The following is a 16,796-nucleotide window of genomic DNA, read 5'->3' on the forward strand; positions in this document are numbered from 1 at the left end:
TATCTCCTTGAACTGTCGTAGCTGCTTATGCATCTGACCTTTTAAAGGGTCTTGCTTTGTTTCTGGTTTGCATGGTCTGCTGTAAAGTCTGTTGTGAAGTCCAAGTAGTTGATCCTTATCTGGAGGCTCTTTTAAATGCTGTGCTGCCCTAGATTGTTACTGTGAAAAAAGAAATGGAGATGCCAGGAAACAACACAAAAAGGCAAACTCTTGTGAAATACTTCACAGGACTTTGGGACTAAAGAATTCATTTTTGGTGCTACCATGTTGGTATATTTCCTGCAAAATTTCTTCAGGCGTGACTCCATGCTTTTAAAGGCCGTGTGCTAAAGTTAGGACTAGGATTTTGGGAGTACTCAGAGTATTTTTGAAGTTGTGCTGCTTTTGTGCTGCAAAAACTTTTTCACAGAGGATAAAATTTATTTGCTGATGTAACAAAAGAATTCTTCTAAGGCTTAAGCATTCTAAAAAGATGGGTTTAAAATCTGGCTTCCCTTCTTTCTTATCCTGACAGTATTTGAAATTACTTTGGTTTTCCTTCCAAATAGCAAATGGTTCTTGTGACTGTAATTAACTACAGTTAATTTTTATGAAGTTTTTTTTCCAGCACAACCCTGCCAGCAGCAATACTAGATCTTGGTGCTGTTTTCATCATCTTCAGATGGTAGGCTGTTTTTGGTGTTCCTCCTCTGCAGTGTCAACGCTATGTCCAGTTCTCTCAGCTGCTTCAAGAAACCCCGGTTTGGCAGAATGCATCGGTGTCTTGACACTTGCTCAATGGCGTCCACTACTGTCATGTTCTTGTAAATCATCAGGTAAGCCAAGACCAGTGTAGCTGACCGGCTGCGACCCATAGCACAGTGAACCAGAACTTTGTCTGTGGAAACAAAGAGAAATGATGCAGAGCTGACACTGAGTAATTCCCCTTTTTTATAGTGAAGATTTCTGTGGTGCCCCTGCTTTCTTTGGTGGCTTGACTATCCTTACCAGCATTTTGCAAGACCCCATGTTTTTACAGGTGGGGAAATAGTAACTGAACACCATCTACATTGGAGATTACTCATTTCATCCTATACCAGGTTGCAGAGAAGGCCCGGGGACTGCAGCCTTGCGTTAAGTAACATTAGCAAGCCCCACTGCACCCTAACTTTATATGCCTCCCAAGTGACATGTTATGTAAATCTGTGTTTGGACATAATGGCCAAAGCACAGGGGTGTGAGAGGGTTCAGTGTGCTGTCAGATAGTCCCTCCATATAAACGGGGTGTACAGAGGTGCCTTTCTCAGTTCTACAAGCTAGACACAAAAGCTGACCGAAGCCAATTATATTTTGTGGTTTTGACAGTAATGTCCTTCGGGATCTAGATTACATCACTTAATGCCCAAATACTTCATTTGCAAAATACAGCTAACAAGGCTTTCTTAAAGCTCAGGAATGTTTTTGAGGGCAGAGGGTAAGAAGGGCCATGGAAGTTACTAGGCACATAACAAGGGGGATAGAAAGAAACCGCTTAAGCCTTAGTCAAGCTTCTTTAAAAATCTGGCTAGTCACCCTGTCATATTGAGTGAAAGTAGCATTTCACCATCACCTCTCTTGAGTCTTTAATATGATCATCTCCTGGCAGTAGTAGCTTGTCTTGTGTAATGCTGGGAACGCAGAATCTCTGCTAGTAGTTTTGTTATCTGAATAGACATGCCTCAAGATTTAGCTTTGTGACATTGTTTGGTTTAACTCTGGACTTCCAGAGGCAGAAAGTATGGTTTCAGGTACTAGCAAGGATGTAAGCCCAAGTGAAACCTTCCCAATTTACTTTGTCTGGGGGAGGTGGAGGTTTCATGTGTTTTCACGTTTGATTAACAGGTTTTGAAAGACTTCAAAAGATTTCCAAAAACTACTTGAAGCCCTTGAGGGGGTCTCACAAAGGGTTGAACTGCTGAAGGAAGTGGATTTGGAGCACTCTCTCTAACACCCTGCTAAGCTGAATTGCCACAGGGAAAAAATACCTTCTCACAGGGCCAATAATAGTTTATCTCTGTCAGCTATGCCTAGTGAGAAGTGTTGGGTGCAAAGCCATGACTCCTGCTGATTAACTCCTTTGCTTCCAGGCACAAAAGGATGTCTTGGCACAAGCAGCATTGGTGTGCAATGGATGCATCAAAAACTGCCAACACTAGAGGATAAATGGTTACAGTCTGCATCCTAATCCCAGCAGATAGTCTTAGAGGCATCTTGGCAAAATTCCAGTCTCTCTGATAACTGAAAGTGCCTCTTCCTCTCCTGGAAAATGATAATCCCTTCTATTATTACTGCAAATATTTGAAACGGATAAAACTCTCATTTGTTCAGCCCTTCATGCTTCTCTTTAGAGCTTCCCACCTTGTAAATGGGTTGCTGTTGAGGTGATAAATACATGATAGGACAAGGAAGGCTTTCCTTTGTGTGGGTAGCAAATGCAGGGGATCTAGGAGAAAATGTACAGTTTTATATTGTTAACAAAGGTAAAAAATGGCTGTACAATGCGGAAATGCCCCCTGCTTGTAGGAAAATGAAGTCTGTCTTTTCTTCTGTATGAATACTTAAAATCTGACTGCCTATTACAGCAAAATGCTGGTACTAACCTACATAGCTGCGTCCGTTCTGTCCCTTTTGTACCTGTCAGTTCTGATGTAAGAACCAGTCTGAATCTTCCTTTTCCAAGATGGAATCCACTCTTGCTCTCTCTGATTCTCACACTTTTATATCCTTCAAGGTATGGCTGAATATGGAATACCAGTGCACAGAACCAGAGGTCTACTGAGTGGTGACAGGTCCCTGAACTATTTTGGTCACTTGACTGTGGCTTGTGTTTCTTGAAAATCTGTCTAGATGTAGTGCTCTCTTTCCAGAGTCAGACGGAGTGATGACTGCTGAGGTGTTTGGTCTTGTCTCTGTCTCTCATGTTCCTTCTCATGTTGCTTTTTTTACATGTATTTTTAGTGTATGTTCTCCCATGACTTTTTCACATGCAAAGAAAATGCTATTCCCTTCTGGTTCACTTTCTGAGGAATTAAGGGACCAAGGGAATGAGTACTGTATCTGTAGCATAGTAGGGAACTTAAAAACCTCTTAAAATAATGTCTTCTGTTTGGGTTAATCAGCCTTGCTGACACAAATTTTAAGCTGTCCTATGGTCTGAATTGCATGGGTTTGGAAATCTTTATGCACAGCTGAACAATAGCATGCATAATTCTGAAGAGTTTTGAGTTTGCCTCTAAAACTACTCTTAAGAACATTGAAAGCAGCTCAGATGCAAGTCCATCTGCCTATGTTTAAACTCTGCAAATACTGCTCTGATCAGGGAGATTCTTCATCATCACAAAGATTTTGAAGGTTAGGTCAGAATTAATGTGTTAGGGACTGTGTTTTGACAGCATCTGAATTGCGAAGCTTTCTGGCCTGTTGCAGGGAAAGTTGTTCCAACAAGACTGAGTGTTGAGCATCTTCCCAGCAAAAGCATTGTATGATGACATCTATTCAATGAATTCAATCACTTGGCTGGCTGCAGGTTGCTCCCCGAGCGATGTGATACAGTCAAAGTAGATTCATTAGGACATGCATTCTGGTCACGTATCAGAATCATAGAATCATAGAATAGTTAGGGTTGGAAAGGACCTTAAGATCATCAAGTTCCAACCCCCCTTCCATGGGCAGGGACACCTCCCTCTAAACCCTATTACCCAAGGCCTCTTCCAACCTGGCCTTGAACACTGAATGTGTAAACTTTTGTTGTTGCCCTTTTCCCTCTCTCAGTATTTGCTCAGTTCTGATGCAAAGTAGCAAAGGAGTGTAATTGTGTTACTGATGAGAACTATTTAGCACCTTATACTGAAATCTCAGGTTGGGGAATAGTTACTTGGTTACTTAGCATGAAATCCTGATAAGGAATATGGTGCTATTTGTCAGGAAGATACATAAAAATAGTCCTGTCCATTAAGCCCTTGAAACACAGAGCACCTTTCTATGCTCAGTGTGCATTCACAAATAATGCATGTAGTTCTTGGAGGAGAGCACTAGTTACTTGCCTCTAGGCTTTTCTCCTGTAACTGTGAGAGACATCAGTCTACTCTTCAGTTTAAGCTTCTGGAGTCACTCTGTTCTGTAAATGTGTAGCAGGAAGCTACTGTCATTGTGGGCCATGCATAGGTGCTTATCTTTGGCTGGGATTGGAGAGGTACATGTTGTGTACATTTCCCTCATGAGAAAGTTAAGAGCTTGTTCTTTTTCTTTATGAGTATTACAGTAATTCCTTATTTTATTGATCTCTATCAGAAAAGATCCTGTCTTGTTTGAAAAACAAAAACATATGAATGTGGCAGGCAGTGCACAGCTGCAGAAATTGCTGCAGCTTGTAGTATGTACTTTAGTGAAGATTTTTTGAGGAAGTTCATCCAGTCACTCTTTGATTTGGCTTTATGTTTCAGTGCTGGACTGGTGCTTGATAACTGTCTTGGAACCTCCTGGACTTTGATACGGTTTTGAAACAAAAACATTAATACTTCCCCCTCCTCCCCATCCTACCCTTCCCTGCCCCAGTGTTTATTGAGATGTAAGGTGGGGGGGTGGGGTGCGGTTCTAGCCTTTGCTGCTTCCTTTGTGCTTATTTCTTTACCCCAGTGCAGCAGAGAAAACTCCTGCGAACAGGAGGGTGGTGGGAGTGAGGAAGTCTGCATTTCTTATTTCAGCTACTCCAGTCTGATACTGACCTCTGCCTTCCAATTGTGGAGGTCACTAGACCCCAGATGCATGTTAGTTGTCCACTCCTTCCCAAAAGCAGTGCTTCAAACATAATTTTTTGAAATGCCAAGTACCTTTCTTCACAAGCAAGAAAGCTCCTGAAACAGTTCCTTCTGCTATTAGTACTTTGATTTTTAAAACTGAGCTGCTTTAAGACTTTATCCTGAACAAGGAAGGGGACTGTTGGTGTTGAAAGGGTAAAATTGTTAAGACCTCTGTAGCTACTGGGGGCAAGCCACGTAATAGCTGGCTACAGCTGAGCTAAACAGCCAAGAACAGAAGCTGACAGAAAGCTGGAAACTTGATATGTGACTCCCTCTGATATTAAGGTCTTTGTAGGTCAGCAGGAAAGTCTCAAGTTTCTCAGATGGTTTCTGGTAAAATACCCTGTAGAGATTTAAAAAAGAAAAAGAAAAAAAACACCCAAACCAAAATGTGGAGGGGGAAAAGGAGTAGGAGTAATCTTGAAAGCCAATGTGAGGCCTAGGCTTTAGCAACTTCACATCAGTGTACAGCTTTCTGCTAGAACACTGCTGGAGGTCAGCAAATAATGAATTGTGATAAGCAAGCTGAGAAATTACAAAGGCTTTAATTAAATGTTTCTAGATCTCTGGTGTCAGAGTTGTTTTGGTCACCTGCTGCTTAAAAGATGGCAAAGGTAAATCTGCTATAGCTTGTGGTAGATTTGATGACCAGGTAAGAAGGTAGGTTTTGTATTTGTAGAGCGAATCTGATGCTGCAGAGCATGAAGCTGTGGAGTCTCTGCAGAGCACTTGTGTTCCATTCCCACTGCTATACAACTCATTAAACCTTTCCTAATAGGGACTAATTTGAGGAAGAGACAGCTAATTCATGGAACCTATGCAATGTCCAGTTGTTTTATGAAAGTGTCGAAACAAAAAATTTGTCAGGAGATAATGCAAGCTGTGATATGGTTTACTGCCAGATGTCCCTGCCTGTGGCAGGGGGGTTGGAACTAGATGATCTTAAGGTCCTTTCCAACCCTAACTGTTCTATTCTATGTGGCCTTTATCAAAGTGCTTGGTAAGAGGCTCTGGGGCTGGTGCTAGTTCTGCAGTGAGAAAGGTCCTTGTTTACATCACCACCTTCTCTTAATCTAGTTTTGTGCTACTAGTTTTATATTCTATGTTAAACTTGGACTTGTTTCCTTCCCACATAGATGCAATGGAACTATGCTTATAATCGGATGGAGTAAATGCTATACTGTTTTTAACCATATTCAGCATCATCCTTACTTCTTTCATCCTGAAGCGCATTATCGATGAATTTAGAAGCTGAATAAAAGAACTGGCTGAGCTTGAAAGTGGGAAGATCATCTGCTTCCACTCCATGGTACTCCACAGCCATGTCATGATAGTATTCTGGTCCTGTGTCCACGTTCCTCTGACCATGGGCCGCGTTGAGGATATGGGTGAAGCCTGCCTTCTGAAGGCTGTAGCGATCTAGTGCAGTTTTCCTGTTAAAACAAGAGCTATCATGTAAGTGAAGAACCACCTTATCCAGCAAGCCAGGAAAAAAAAAAAAAATCTGATTTGCTGCATTCTAAATGTTAATGGAACTGATAATGCTTCGAAAAGGCATCATTTACCCTTGTAAAGATCTTAAGATACTGTCATTTAGAGTGAATGATACTTCTGGAGTTCATAACTATCTCTCCCAGGTCCTTAGAGCACCTTAAAAATGAATTTATTTTCCTGATGCCTTTGTAATGTAGGAAATACCAGCTTCCATCCATCTTATACAAGAAGAAACTTGAGATACAGAAAGTAATAGAATGAATTATTTAAAGTCATAAATCAGTGGCAGAACTTGAAATAGGACCCAGGAATTCTGCTTTCCCCTTCTGTCCCATTAATAGATATTGCAGAACTAATTAGAGTGAGTGGTATGTGAGTAGTAAGATACTTAGGATTCAAAAAGAAGCTCTTTGTCACTAAAAGAAGTTACTGAGTTTTTTCTCCAATTCTGTTTTAAAAAATAAAAGTAATTCTAAATATCACCCTTTTGTGGTCACAGCTCCCTTCCAGGTTTCCTTTTACTGTAGTGTTTGGTTAAACCAGAGGTCTAAAGCAAAAAGAACTAGATACACAATTGCATATTAGCCTTCAGTGAAAGCTGAAATTCTTGCATTTATTGTAATATTCTAATTTATTTTTGTCCTCTCTTCCCTTAAATAAGGGGAGTCAGATAGGTAAGAAAATCCTAGATTTTTGTGGGCCTAAACCCACTGTAAGTGCTTGCCAGCAGTCTGGAATTATTCAGAAAGTGCAGTTTGTAGCTAGGCATGTAAAAACCTTTTTGTTCCATTACAGAAAGCTTTTAGTTCTGGTAAGTTTTGTTCAGGAAAAGCTGTCAAGTATCATTAGTGCCTAGGAGGACTGTTGAGTTTTTTCCCCAAAAAAAATTGCATAGGCTTTATTCTGTTAATGTTTTCACATAACTACTGCTGCCATAAATGAATTAGTGCATGATGTGAAACAGCTTTTTCCAACCAGGAGTAGCTCTCTCCATAATGTCTCCTGAACATTTCAATGTGTAAATGCAGCTACTGCCACACAGGACGTTGCGGTGGGCTACCTATTGTGCTTCATAATTCTAGTGGTGACAGCTCAGAATAGCTTGATGTTGACTCTGCCTTCCCGGCCTCTGTCAGAGTTAAAATCCCCCTTTGAACAGTGATTAGTGCATTTAACTGGGATATAGATACTGAATGTCTTACCTATGCTCACTCTTATCTAATTAAAGCTCATGGTAACTGGCTGTTCTGAGTAAATACTCCTCCTTGCAGAAATTACTTTGTGGACAGGAATGATTATGTCTTCACCCTACTATCATTGTTGTCATGAAGTGATGTCCACTATGCAGTAATTTTAAAAGTAGATAAAAACTCCAGATAGTGTGGTGATGCCTGCCTAAGATCAGTCAACTCTGGAGGACAGAAGCAGCATCTTGCTGCTAGTGCTGTGACTTGACGCCTTCACCTCAGGTTAATTAATGCACAGTCCTTCCCTTCATATTCTTGTTGCAGTGATTGACCTAGAAAGCTTTTGTTTTTCTTCCTTCTTCTAGGAGATTTGTGCCTTTGGATTCTCTTAGAGTGTACATGCGCTCTGCAGTTTGCCAGCAAAGGCACTTCAGTTCTGGACTATATAGATGGCCAGTAAAAAAAAAAAAAAAGAGTAAAGGTGCATGAATAACTACTTCTCTTGGTTTTGATGTGCTTGAGGTGAACTACAGGTTGTGCTTTCAAATTGTCTTATTTTGTTTTACCTCCCTGGTGCGGGGATAGAGAAAATATGTTTTCCATTCACCGGGTTGGCCCAAAGCATGTGTCCAACAAACCATGAAAGACTGATGGTTTCAGGTCAGAGATCTGTGCTCAACTAGAACCCCTGCAGTTGGAGACCTACATCCTGAATAGCAAGTAGGACTGCAGTGTAGTTAGGGTCAGTGAAAAAACAAAGTTTCTGATGGACTGTGGATACTACCAGACGTTAGCTTCTGCAAGTGCTGCTCAGGCTAATAAACAGCATTTGAATTATGTAATGAAATTGTTCTCAGCAAGGACAATGTCAAACAATAGGTTGCATGACAGTCATTAACATTTGACGCTTACATTCCTCTGAAACACAGTTTTCCATTTCCTTGATTAGGTTCTCAGGGGATTGCCTTTTGACACAGTGGATGAAACTAATGCATTTGTTTCTGATGGTTGCACTTACAGTCTTGTTCTGTGTGGAAGGATCTCATTTTCAAGTGTTCAGAGGCACCAGTGTTTCAGTATGTATTCAGAAAGAAGGGATACCATCTTTTCATTAACTGAGCAATCACCTCAGTCTAGCCAAGTACCTGGGAACTTCCTGCTCCACCTCACAGTCTTGCCTGTATCTGCATACTGTGCATTTCGGGGCTGGGATGGAATTAATCCTCCTCCTTTTTATTTAACCAATTAAAGGCAAGGCAGTTGGATGTTCATTTTGCATCACAGTTTGCATTAGCCATTGCTTTGCCCTTATCCTGCTGGAATTAGGGAATATGTATATTCTTACTCTTTTAGTTCCCTCTGTTTTCCATGGTTTGGGCTAAAAATGGAATCAGCAGTGGATCAACCTTGAATGTTGTTGCAAAAAGCCCATTGTAAATGCTCAAGTGTAATGAAATCTTCTGTGAAATATCTACTTTTTCTTTTTTAAGTAAATTATAGGTGTATCAAGGAAATACTTAAGCTGTCTACTTCACTGTTTCTGGCAGCCAAGAACATTTACTCTTTTCATCAATGCTTGGGATAGGCTGAATTTAAAACATAATCTGGTTTTTAATTGCACTTGATATGTAAACAGGTTCAGCAATACCCTTTTGGACTGAATGTTGCCTTGCCCAGTATAATTCTTATCTTTGCAATATGGATGCACATTTTCTTCTTTCTACGGATGTTGCTAATTTAGAAAACTTCCAGAAAATGAGCGCTCAGTGTTGAACACTCAAATCTGTGAAGATCTCCACACTTTCACTGGAAGAGGTACTCAGACAATGCGATGTGTAGCTGTTGTAGAACCTGTCAGTTGAACAGAGACCCAAAATGCTTGCCCTGGCCAAGTGGAACATGGTACGTCCTGTGGGTAGGTATGTGGCTTGTGCATCTGCAGGCTGAGCTGTTGCATGTAATCTGTAAAGTGGATGTTGGTACCTTTTTTCCATTAGATACTGTGGACAATGCGATCTCTGGAAAGCTTTTCCTAAGGTTTTCTAATATGTAATATTGTGTAGAGATCTAATGAAATAGTTACTGTGGGATACAAAATAGGGTTCACTGGACTGCAAGAGGTGCCTGTCTTGGGCTTTAGGATCTGATTAGAAGGAGGTTATGTTCTTTCTCCTTTATCACCCCAGTCTTGCACTTGATAATTATGTTTTCATAAAAGGTACCTCTACTGTCCTTTCAAAAATTTTCTTCATTTTTTTTTCTGTTAAAATCTTTACCCAAAAGCTAGATAAACAACCCAGCTAGACCACCACTTGTCATATGGGCTCAGGTTTGTCTGCTTTTTCACTCCCATCAGCTGTTTTTTTACCTTGTTCTTTGATCATAAATATTACTGGGCAGAGACTGTGCTGAGACTCTGACACTGCCATAATATAGGCAGTTAAACTTGAGGTCATGCTGGATCTGCAGTATGTTGATTGCCAGTTAACAGAGAGCAAGGAGCAGGCTGTTAAGCCTTCATATAGAGGGACCCATATGCCTGTAAATGGAAATGTTACTGTGCCCCTTGATGCGTTTGCTTGGAATGGCTTTAGCGATCAGTGAACTCTAGGTTTGTGCAAAGGACTGGCTTTCTTTCCAACCTCAGCTGAATCTAGTGTTGTGGAAGCATCCCTCGTTACCTGTTTACTAGAGCCTAAATTTTTTGTGTTTCACCGTGCATCACGCTCCTGGTTATGTCCCAAAGAAGGGGGAATGCTTTTGGTCTTCCTTGCAGTTTTTACTATGCCTGAGGTATTGGTATTTTAAATGAAAGGAAGGAATAAATCAAGCATAAATTTCTGCTAATATCCAACTGGTTTAGGTGACTAATAGCATAGGATCATTCAGGGATATATGAATCATAAACCTTATTGGAGAATTTGTAACTCTTACTTCTAATTCACTTTCAGCTAGAAATGGCACAGATATTTTTCCCTTGCAGTTGGCTCACTAAAATAGTTTAATAATCAAGCTAACAGTATTCCTCTTTTCCCTCTTCGGGTGCTGCTGTTTCCTAAATTGCAATTAATATTCACATTTTTGTGATTATGGTTGAGTTTTAAGTAGCCATTGTAAATAAGAGTTTGCTACAAATGCCAGCATAGGTGAAGCCTTAAACATTTAACTACTCTTGTGATTGTTTTCATTTTGTATGTCTCCACCATCTGTGCTCTTAGCGCTTGATTTCTTTTCACATGGTGCAACTGCGGTCTCCAGTGTCTGCCTCAAACATGTTCCTGTGCAGAGAAGGTGAAGTGTGGCACTGGGAGATAACAGTGAAATTTTCAGTGAAATTCACTTTAGTAAAGAGACGAACTAGACAGATTGGTCCTGTGTAAAAACTCAACAGTTCTTCAGTTCAGAGTACATAAACATATGCTGATAGTTAAGCATACCCAGAAGTCCTTCCCTCTATAGCAAAGCATGTTAAGTGAAAACTCAGTGCTTTGCTGAATCAGACCCTGCATTTACTGTAGGACAGATGGACTCATAAACATGTTTTTAAAGTTCTGAGGCAAGGGGGAGTACTTTGATACGGGAATGCCACCTAAAGGGCGAAAACTTGAGATAAAATTACTTTCATGTAGGGACATATTGATAATAACAGACCCTCACTAAGAGGGGGGACTGTCCCAAACAAAAATGTCATCCATTTTCAAATGGTTCCCAGAAGAGTATTTGCATCTCTCACGTTGTGCAAGGGCAAGTTAAGGGCTTGTCCAAAACTAACTGTGCCTGCTGTCAGTTTTAAAGCTTAAGATTCACAGGATTAAAAGCAAGCACTGCAGCAAACTCTCCCTTCTTGTGGAAGCAACTGGAAGCAACAGTGTAAGTAATTGTAGTGTGAAGGAAAATCCTTCCTTTCAAGTTGCCATCTCCAGTGTACCAAATCCCTTCTCTTCTTTTCAAAAATACTGTCATAACATGCTTTAGTCCCAGCTGCTTTCATCAGAAAGTTGCCCAACCTGATGGAGTTGGAAAAGAGGGAAAAACAACTTGTAGGCACTGCAAGCCTGCACCTCCACATCAAATGTTAAGTATATTAAAAGCAGCTAATGAAGAGAAGAGAAGCCAGCTGATGATGAAAACCCAAGTACACCTAAAGGGAGGGAAGTAATCCAAAATGCCTCATGAGGATGTGGGCAGAGCAGCTCCCTTGACAGGTAACTCAGCACCTTACAGCTGGTACTGGTCAACCAGATGACTGGTATGCTAGTAAACTCTTAAGTACAGTAAAGTTTCTTAAGCTTGAGCAATGCAAACATGTTTCAGTATAGACTGTTAAAACCACAGATTGATGTGACCCAGATTGATAAAACACAAGGAAATCTGAGGCAACATGTTACTAGAAGAGGAATCATCTCTCAAACTTTTCCATTTTCTTTAGCGCTGAAGGAAGGCTTGATGCAGGATGATAATTTACCAGATGGTCAGTGTCAGAAAGAAGCTTCCTGAATATAGGCAATACTGACACTTTCTTAAGAAAATCTGGCAGTTCTCCTTCCTGAGGAGAGATGTTGAGAATTTCCAATAATACTGACCCAATTTCCTTTGGTAACTCCAGCACTGAGGGAGTCTAGAGATAGTGAAGCACTGTATCCCTTTTTCCTTCTGAGGTGTTGCTCTGTTTCTGTGGATACCTCCTGTTCAGTGTGAAGAAGAAGAATTTTTAGGTACCGCTGAAAATACTGGAGAGGATCTTTGTAATACGTAGTACAAAAAGATTTAGTAGTCCATTTTCTTCTGGTCCAAAGTGGTGGGGTTTGTTTTTGTAAATGATGCAACCTAGGGACAGGGAATACCTCTCTGCTTCATATGCAGATGAGAGGCATCAAGCCTGACTGACTACATCAAGTGATGTAGTCAGTCAGATCCTGGTCTTGACCTCAGTTACTTGCTAAGTGTTAGGAATCGCCTATGGAGAGAGATGTTGGTATGTGGGGAATTTTTACTTGTCTTGGAAATCACTGCTGCTTGAAGAGGTTTACAGTCCGGTGTTACAGATTTGATTTTCTGAATTGTTAAACTGCTGTTGCAATTGGCAGATCTTCATACTAACAAGGTTGAAACTATGTCCTCAAGAGAGTTCTTATAATCTAAATTTGCATGCACTTCTATTTCTTTATGATTAATACTGCTGTAGATCCTAAGAGTTCATAATGGTAAAACAGTGGGAGGCAACTATTTTCTACCCATCTGTTTTCTTCTACATTAGTATAAATTGACTTTCTACTTAATCTCTTGGAAAAAGCCATACTGTATCCTTTTTCTGGAGAAAGAATAGAGGAGAGAAGGAGCTTTACTTATATTTACCTATATTTAAAGTTTACTTATAGATGTTCATTATCGTGCAGTTCAACCTGTAAATTTGAGTTACTCATGTATCTTGTTGAATCATACCTGTGTTAATTCTCAAGACCCTAAGCGCTGGGGCTGTACTGGGACAAGCACAGACAATGGCTTTCTTGAAGTACAAGTTCGGCTCAGCTGCATATCCAGAAAATTATTTTTCATATTTAACCTGTAAGGAAGTAGATTCCAGAAGACTTCTTTTCCTCTGGAGTAGTTTGAGAACACAGAAAGACCTGAAACTGTGATCAGGCCTTATGAGAGCTAGAGGGTGGTTAAAAGGAAAATAGCATCTGGGAAAGCCTTTGTCTTCAGATAAAATATTCTTTGAAATTCAGAAAAATGGAACCATGATCATCATCTGGGGTAATAAGGCGGTAACTGTTGCAAGAAGAAACTATAAGCTGCATAGCTAGCAGAGGTATTTTCCATGTGATTGCAGTGAACCAAGCAGACTTGGGATTAGCCAGTCAAACTGCCCATGCAAGTAACCCAGTGACCAGTGAAAGAAAGGAACAAGACAAAGCTGCTTTCTATCCCTTTAGGCAGCCTTTAGGTGTGAGGAGGATATATGCAAGCACTAATCCTCGTAGCAGATGAATCGAGATCTTGGCAAAGCTTGTTTTATTCCTATCACTGGGCTGTCTCCTGCAAGTTCCAGTGTCTGGTCTTTAAAAGTCCTTGGAACTTGCTGGAGGAAAATTTCAATTGGAGCTGAACACAGCATGTTATATTTCGAGGCTTTGATTATTCTGGTTCTGACAGGCTCATGGAGATTTCATTGCCTCTGGGCAACATCTGCAGTGAAGCCTTGTAACAAAAGGATTGAGTGGCCTCACAGGGCTCCTTGATAGCCTGTATTGCATTAGAAGGAAGATGTGGTTATGTAGTCAGGTTAATTAATTAGCATTTCCATAAGCAGTCACAAGTCCTGTTAACCTTGTAAATGCAGGAGGCAGGAATGAAGCACAGATGTGAAGGTTCTGAAGATAAACCCTGCATGTGTGTTCACTTGATTTTGTTGATGAGCTCCACTAAATTCTTTCAAGATCAACTTTAATTTAGCATGGCTAAGGATGCAAATGCAACCAACATCTGTTCATGTCTCCATGGCAGCTCTTCAGCAACCAGTGCTACAGCATGATCTTAAAATAAAATAATACAAACTCCCCTGCCACACTGAAGGAGAAAGCTGTTGGTTGGAAGTAAGGTGTGGAGCTGGCTGAGGACAGATACAGAGGTCTGGACTTTGCCTGCTTCAAATGAAATTTTAGTTCTGGTAATGAATGCTGCATCTTGCCTGCAGACCAGACATCATCTTGGGTTTTCTGCTACTGAATATCAAGTTTGCCCCTGTCTGGCTGACTAATTGGTCTCTTTTAGGGAGCCCCATTTTCTGGTGAAGTTTTACTTCTGTTAACTCCCCATCTGCTCCTCAGATCTTTTTTTTCTTCGCCATTAGCTTTCTCATGCTTCTGTCTCAGTCAACTTGAGGAGCTTGTTTCCTCTTGAAGCGCCATTGCTTTTCCTCCTGACTTAAGACTGGTTCGCTGCAGAAATATACTCTCTGGTTTAAGTGGGCATAGCTCAAAGTACCTTTCAAGAAGTTTGGTTTTGCTGTTCCTCTGGTTAGTTTGTACTAAGTGCAGGTGTATTGTATTCAGAGTCACACTTTCCAACATTTATTAAATTAACAAACCACTGCTGCAGGAACAATTACAGGAAAGAGTCAGTGGCTGCTGTCTTGGGCTCAGAGACTGCTGTCCAAGTACCTGTTGTCTCATTAGATTCCTTTGCTAAAGGGCAGAGCTGTAGCTTCATCACAGAGATAATGAAATTCTTCCAACAGCTTAATTCAGAATAATTCTGCTGGTGATTCTGCACAAGAAAGTAGGAAATAAGTGCCAGAAGAGGCTCTGTTTTACACTGAATCTTGAGTTAGAAATATGTAGCAAAAGGGATAGGATAGGGTGGAGAGAGGACAACTCAACCTCCTTTTCTTTGTTCTTGAGTCATTTGGCCAGGCTCTTCTCATGGCTTAATCTCTAAAAGTCTCTGAAAGTGGGAGTCCAGAAATTACGTGTCTTTCTGTTCCCTCTGGCGCCACAGAAGTAATTGGTCGATGATATTAGGAGTCTTGTAACTTTCAAGGCTGTATATCTTTCCTCTTTTATAAGCTGGCAACAGATGAATTTTAGGACCTTTTAAAAAATTATTGAGAACTTTGGAGCCAGTGGGACTCCTGCTTGTGCCTTAACAGTAATGATGTAAAATAAACGTCATGTTAGGGTGTAGAGGAAAATGGGAAGTAGACCAGTAATGCCTATGGGGTAAGCAAAGCACTCTTGCTCTGTTCAGGGGCTTGGGTTGGGGGATTTTCTGATGGCATGTCTCTGGGTTGCAGCAGCCATCTCTGCTTGTTGGAATAGGCTGTTTCTAGTTTAGTCCTGTGCTCAGCAGAGCTAAGTCTGTTTTGTGGGTTTGGGTTTTTTCCAAATCACACTTGGTCTGATCTGGAGCTTTGCCTTCCACAGGGTTCTGTTTGTTTTAATCTCTTGAGCAATTTGGAAGTACAGAGTATTCCATGTACAGAAGCACAAGCTTGGAAATGCAGGAATACCACTGCGAGTTGAGCTGTCCCTTTAATCACTTTTAAAGAATTACGTTTTAGGTTTAAACCAACCTAAGCTGTGGTCAACACATCTAGGTCATGCTCTTCTGTCAGTGTAACTCTGGAATGTCACAAATTACTCCTTCCAATGAGCCATTTAAAAACAGATCATGACTGCCTTCAACCTCAGCAGCCTACACCAGTGCCACAAGTGCTCCTGTTACTGAGACTTGGGCAGTAGACCCTGCCACACTTATTCAGTGCTTTCCTGAGCCAGCAGCAACAAACATGGTGTGCCCATACCTGGGGGCCATCCCAGGCGCTCTGATGGCTCTGTTGGATTCTGGCATCTGTCAGTACCTTGTCAAACCACATCATCACTGCTAAATACTAACGAATGAGTAGTAGGAGGAAAGAAACACTGTGCTCTGTTGGTGAGCTGTACTTAGTGCAGCTTAGTCATCCCCTATGTAAAAGAGATGTGCTATGTACACTTACTTGTCCACTATGTAGAGCAGTACTATGTACACTTACTCATCTCCTATGTAGAGATTGGGCCAGACTTCATTGACATGAGTGTACTGTGGGCATCCTTTCCAGAAGAGACGCTCCAATTCAAATGCACCTGGGGTGGAGTAATCCTCATCAGGATCTACTTTCATTGCTTTGTATGCATTTTTCTTCCCAGCATTCAAACCTGCTGATGACATCTTGTCCATGGAGTAGTGCTCTCGGTTGTGCAAGAAACTGGAATGTAACCAGAACAGAATGTTAAGGTGAATCACAAAGCAGACAACTTCTGCTCCAATTGTGTGATTCTGGGAGCAGCACTGGCCAGGTGTGTTTGGGCCAGGCAAGGAATGCTTTTGGACAAGCTCACCAGCAATGGGAGCAAAAGCCAAAAGCTTGTGATCACTGAAGATCAGTCTCCACCGGGAATTTGTTTCCTGGAAAGTCTACTGGCGCAAATTTATTAGGTCCAAGAGCCTGATCCAAGGGATCTAGAGCAGCCTGGGGAATGAGTGGGGTAAATATGTTTCGTTGTCATTAACTGTGAATTTTGTAAAGTCTTCTCTGTGTGATTTTCATCAATGCAGGGAGGTAAAACGTGTAGATTCAGGTAAGTGTTGTGTGTACCAGTTCTGGGTCTTTAAAGATCTTAATGCAGCCCTGCATGCTGAACCCTGTAGGCTTTTTGCAGGAAAGAGAGTTTGCCTTTTGACAGCACCACTGACTGATTGACAAAATATGTTCTAGCCAGGTTGGGCTCAAGGGCTTCCTTCTTTTGGGGTTCAC

General features: G+C 41.1%; 1 protein-coding gene across 1 annotated transcript; it reads right to left on the reverse strand.

The window, feature by feature from the left end:
- Positions 1 to 366: 366 nt before the first annotated feature.
- DUSP29 (dual specificity phosphatase 29) lies at positions 367 to 16,252 on the reverse strand. The gene is made up of 3 exons (XM_061375966.1): positions 16,035 to 16,252; positions 6,030 to 6,250; positions 367 to 877 (listed from the first exon to the last, which is right to left on the reverse strand). Exons 1-3 carry the CDS (start codon positions 16,217 to 16,219, stop codon positions 630 to 632), a joined length of 654 nt encoding a protein of 217 aa, XP_061231950.1. The 5' UTR covers positions 16,220 to 16,252; the 3' UTR covers positions 367 to 629.
- Positions 16,253 to 16,796: the final 544 nt, after the last annotated feature.

Source organism: Neopsephotus bourkii, unplaced genomic scaffold (assembly GCF_033783945.1).
Source record: "Neopsephotus bourkii isolate Nb327-2 ecotype Australia unplaced genomic scaffold, CSIRO-AGI_Nbou_v1 NB_196, whole genome shotgun sequence".
Classification (NCBI taxonomy): domain Eukaryota; kingdom Metazoa; phylum Chordata; class Aves; order Psittaciformes; family Psittacidae; genus Neopsephotus; species Neopsephotus bourkii.

Coding starts and splice junctions, on each gene's coding strand:
- DUSP29 (XM_061375966.1), bottom strand. CDS start 16,219: ATGGACAAGATGTCATCAGCAGGTTTGAATGCTGGGAAGAAAAATGCA. Junction 6,251..16,034: donor AATCTCTACATAGGAGATGA/GTAAGTGTACAT, acceptor TTGTTTTAACAG/GAAAACTGCACTAGATCGCT. Junction 878..6,029: donor TGCGCTTCAGGATGAAAGAA/GTAAGGATGATG, acceptor TTGTTTCCACAG/ACAAAGTTCTGGTTCACTGT.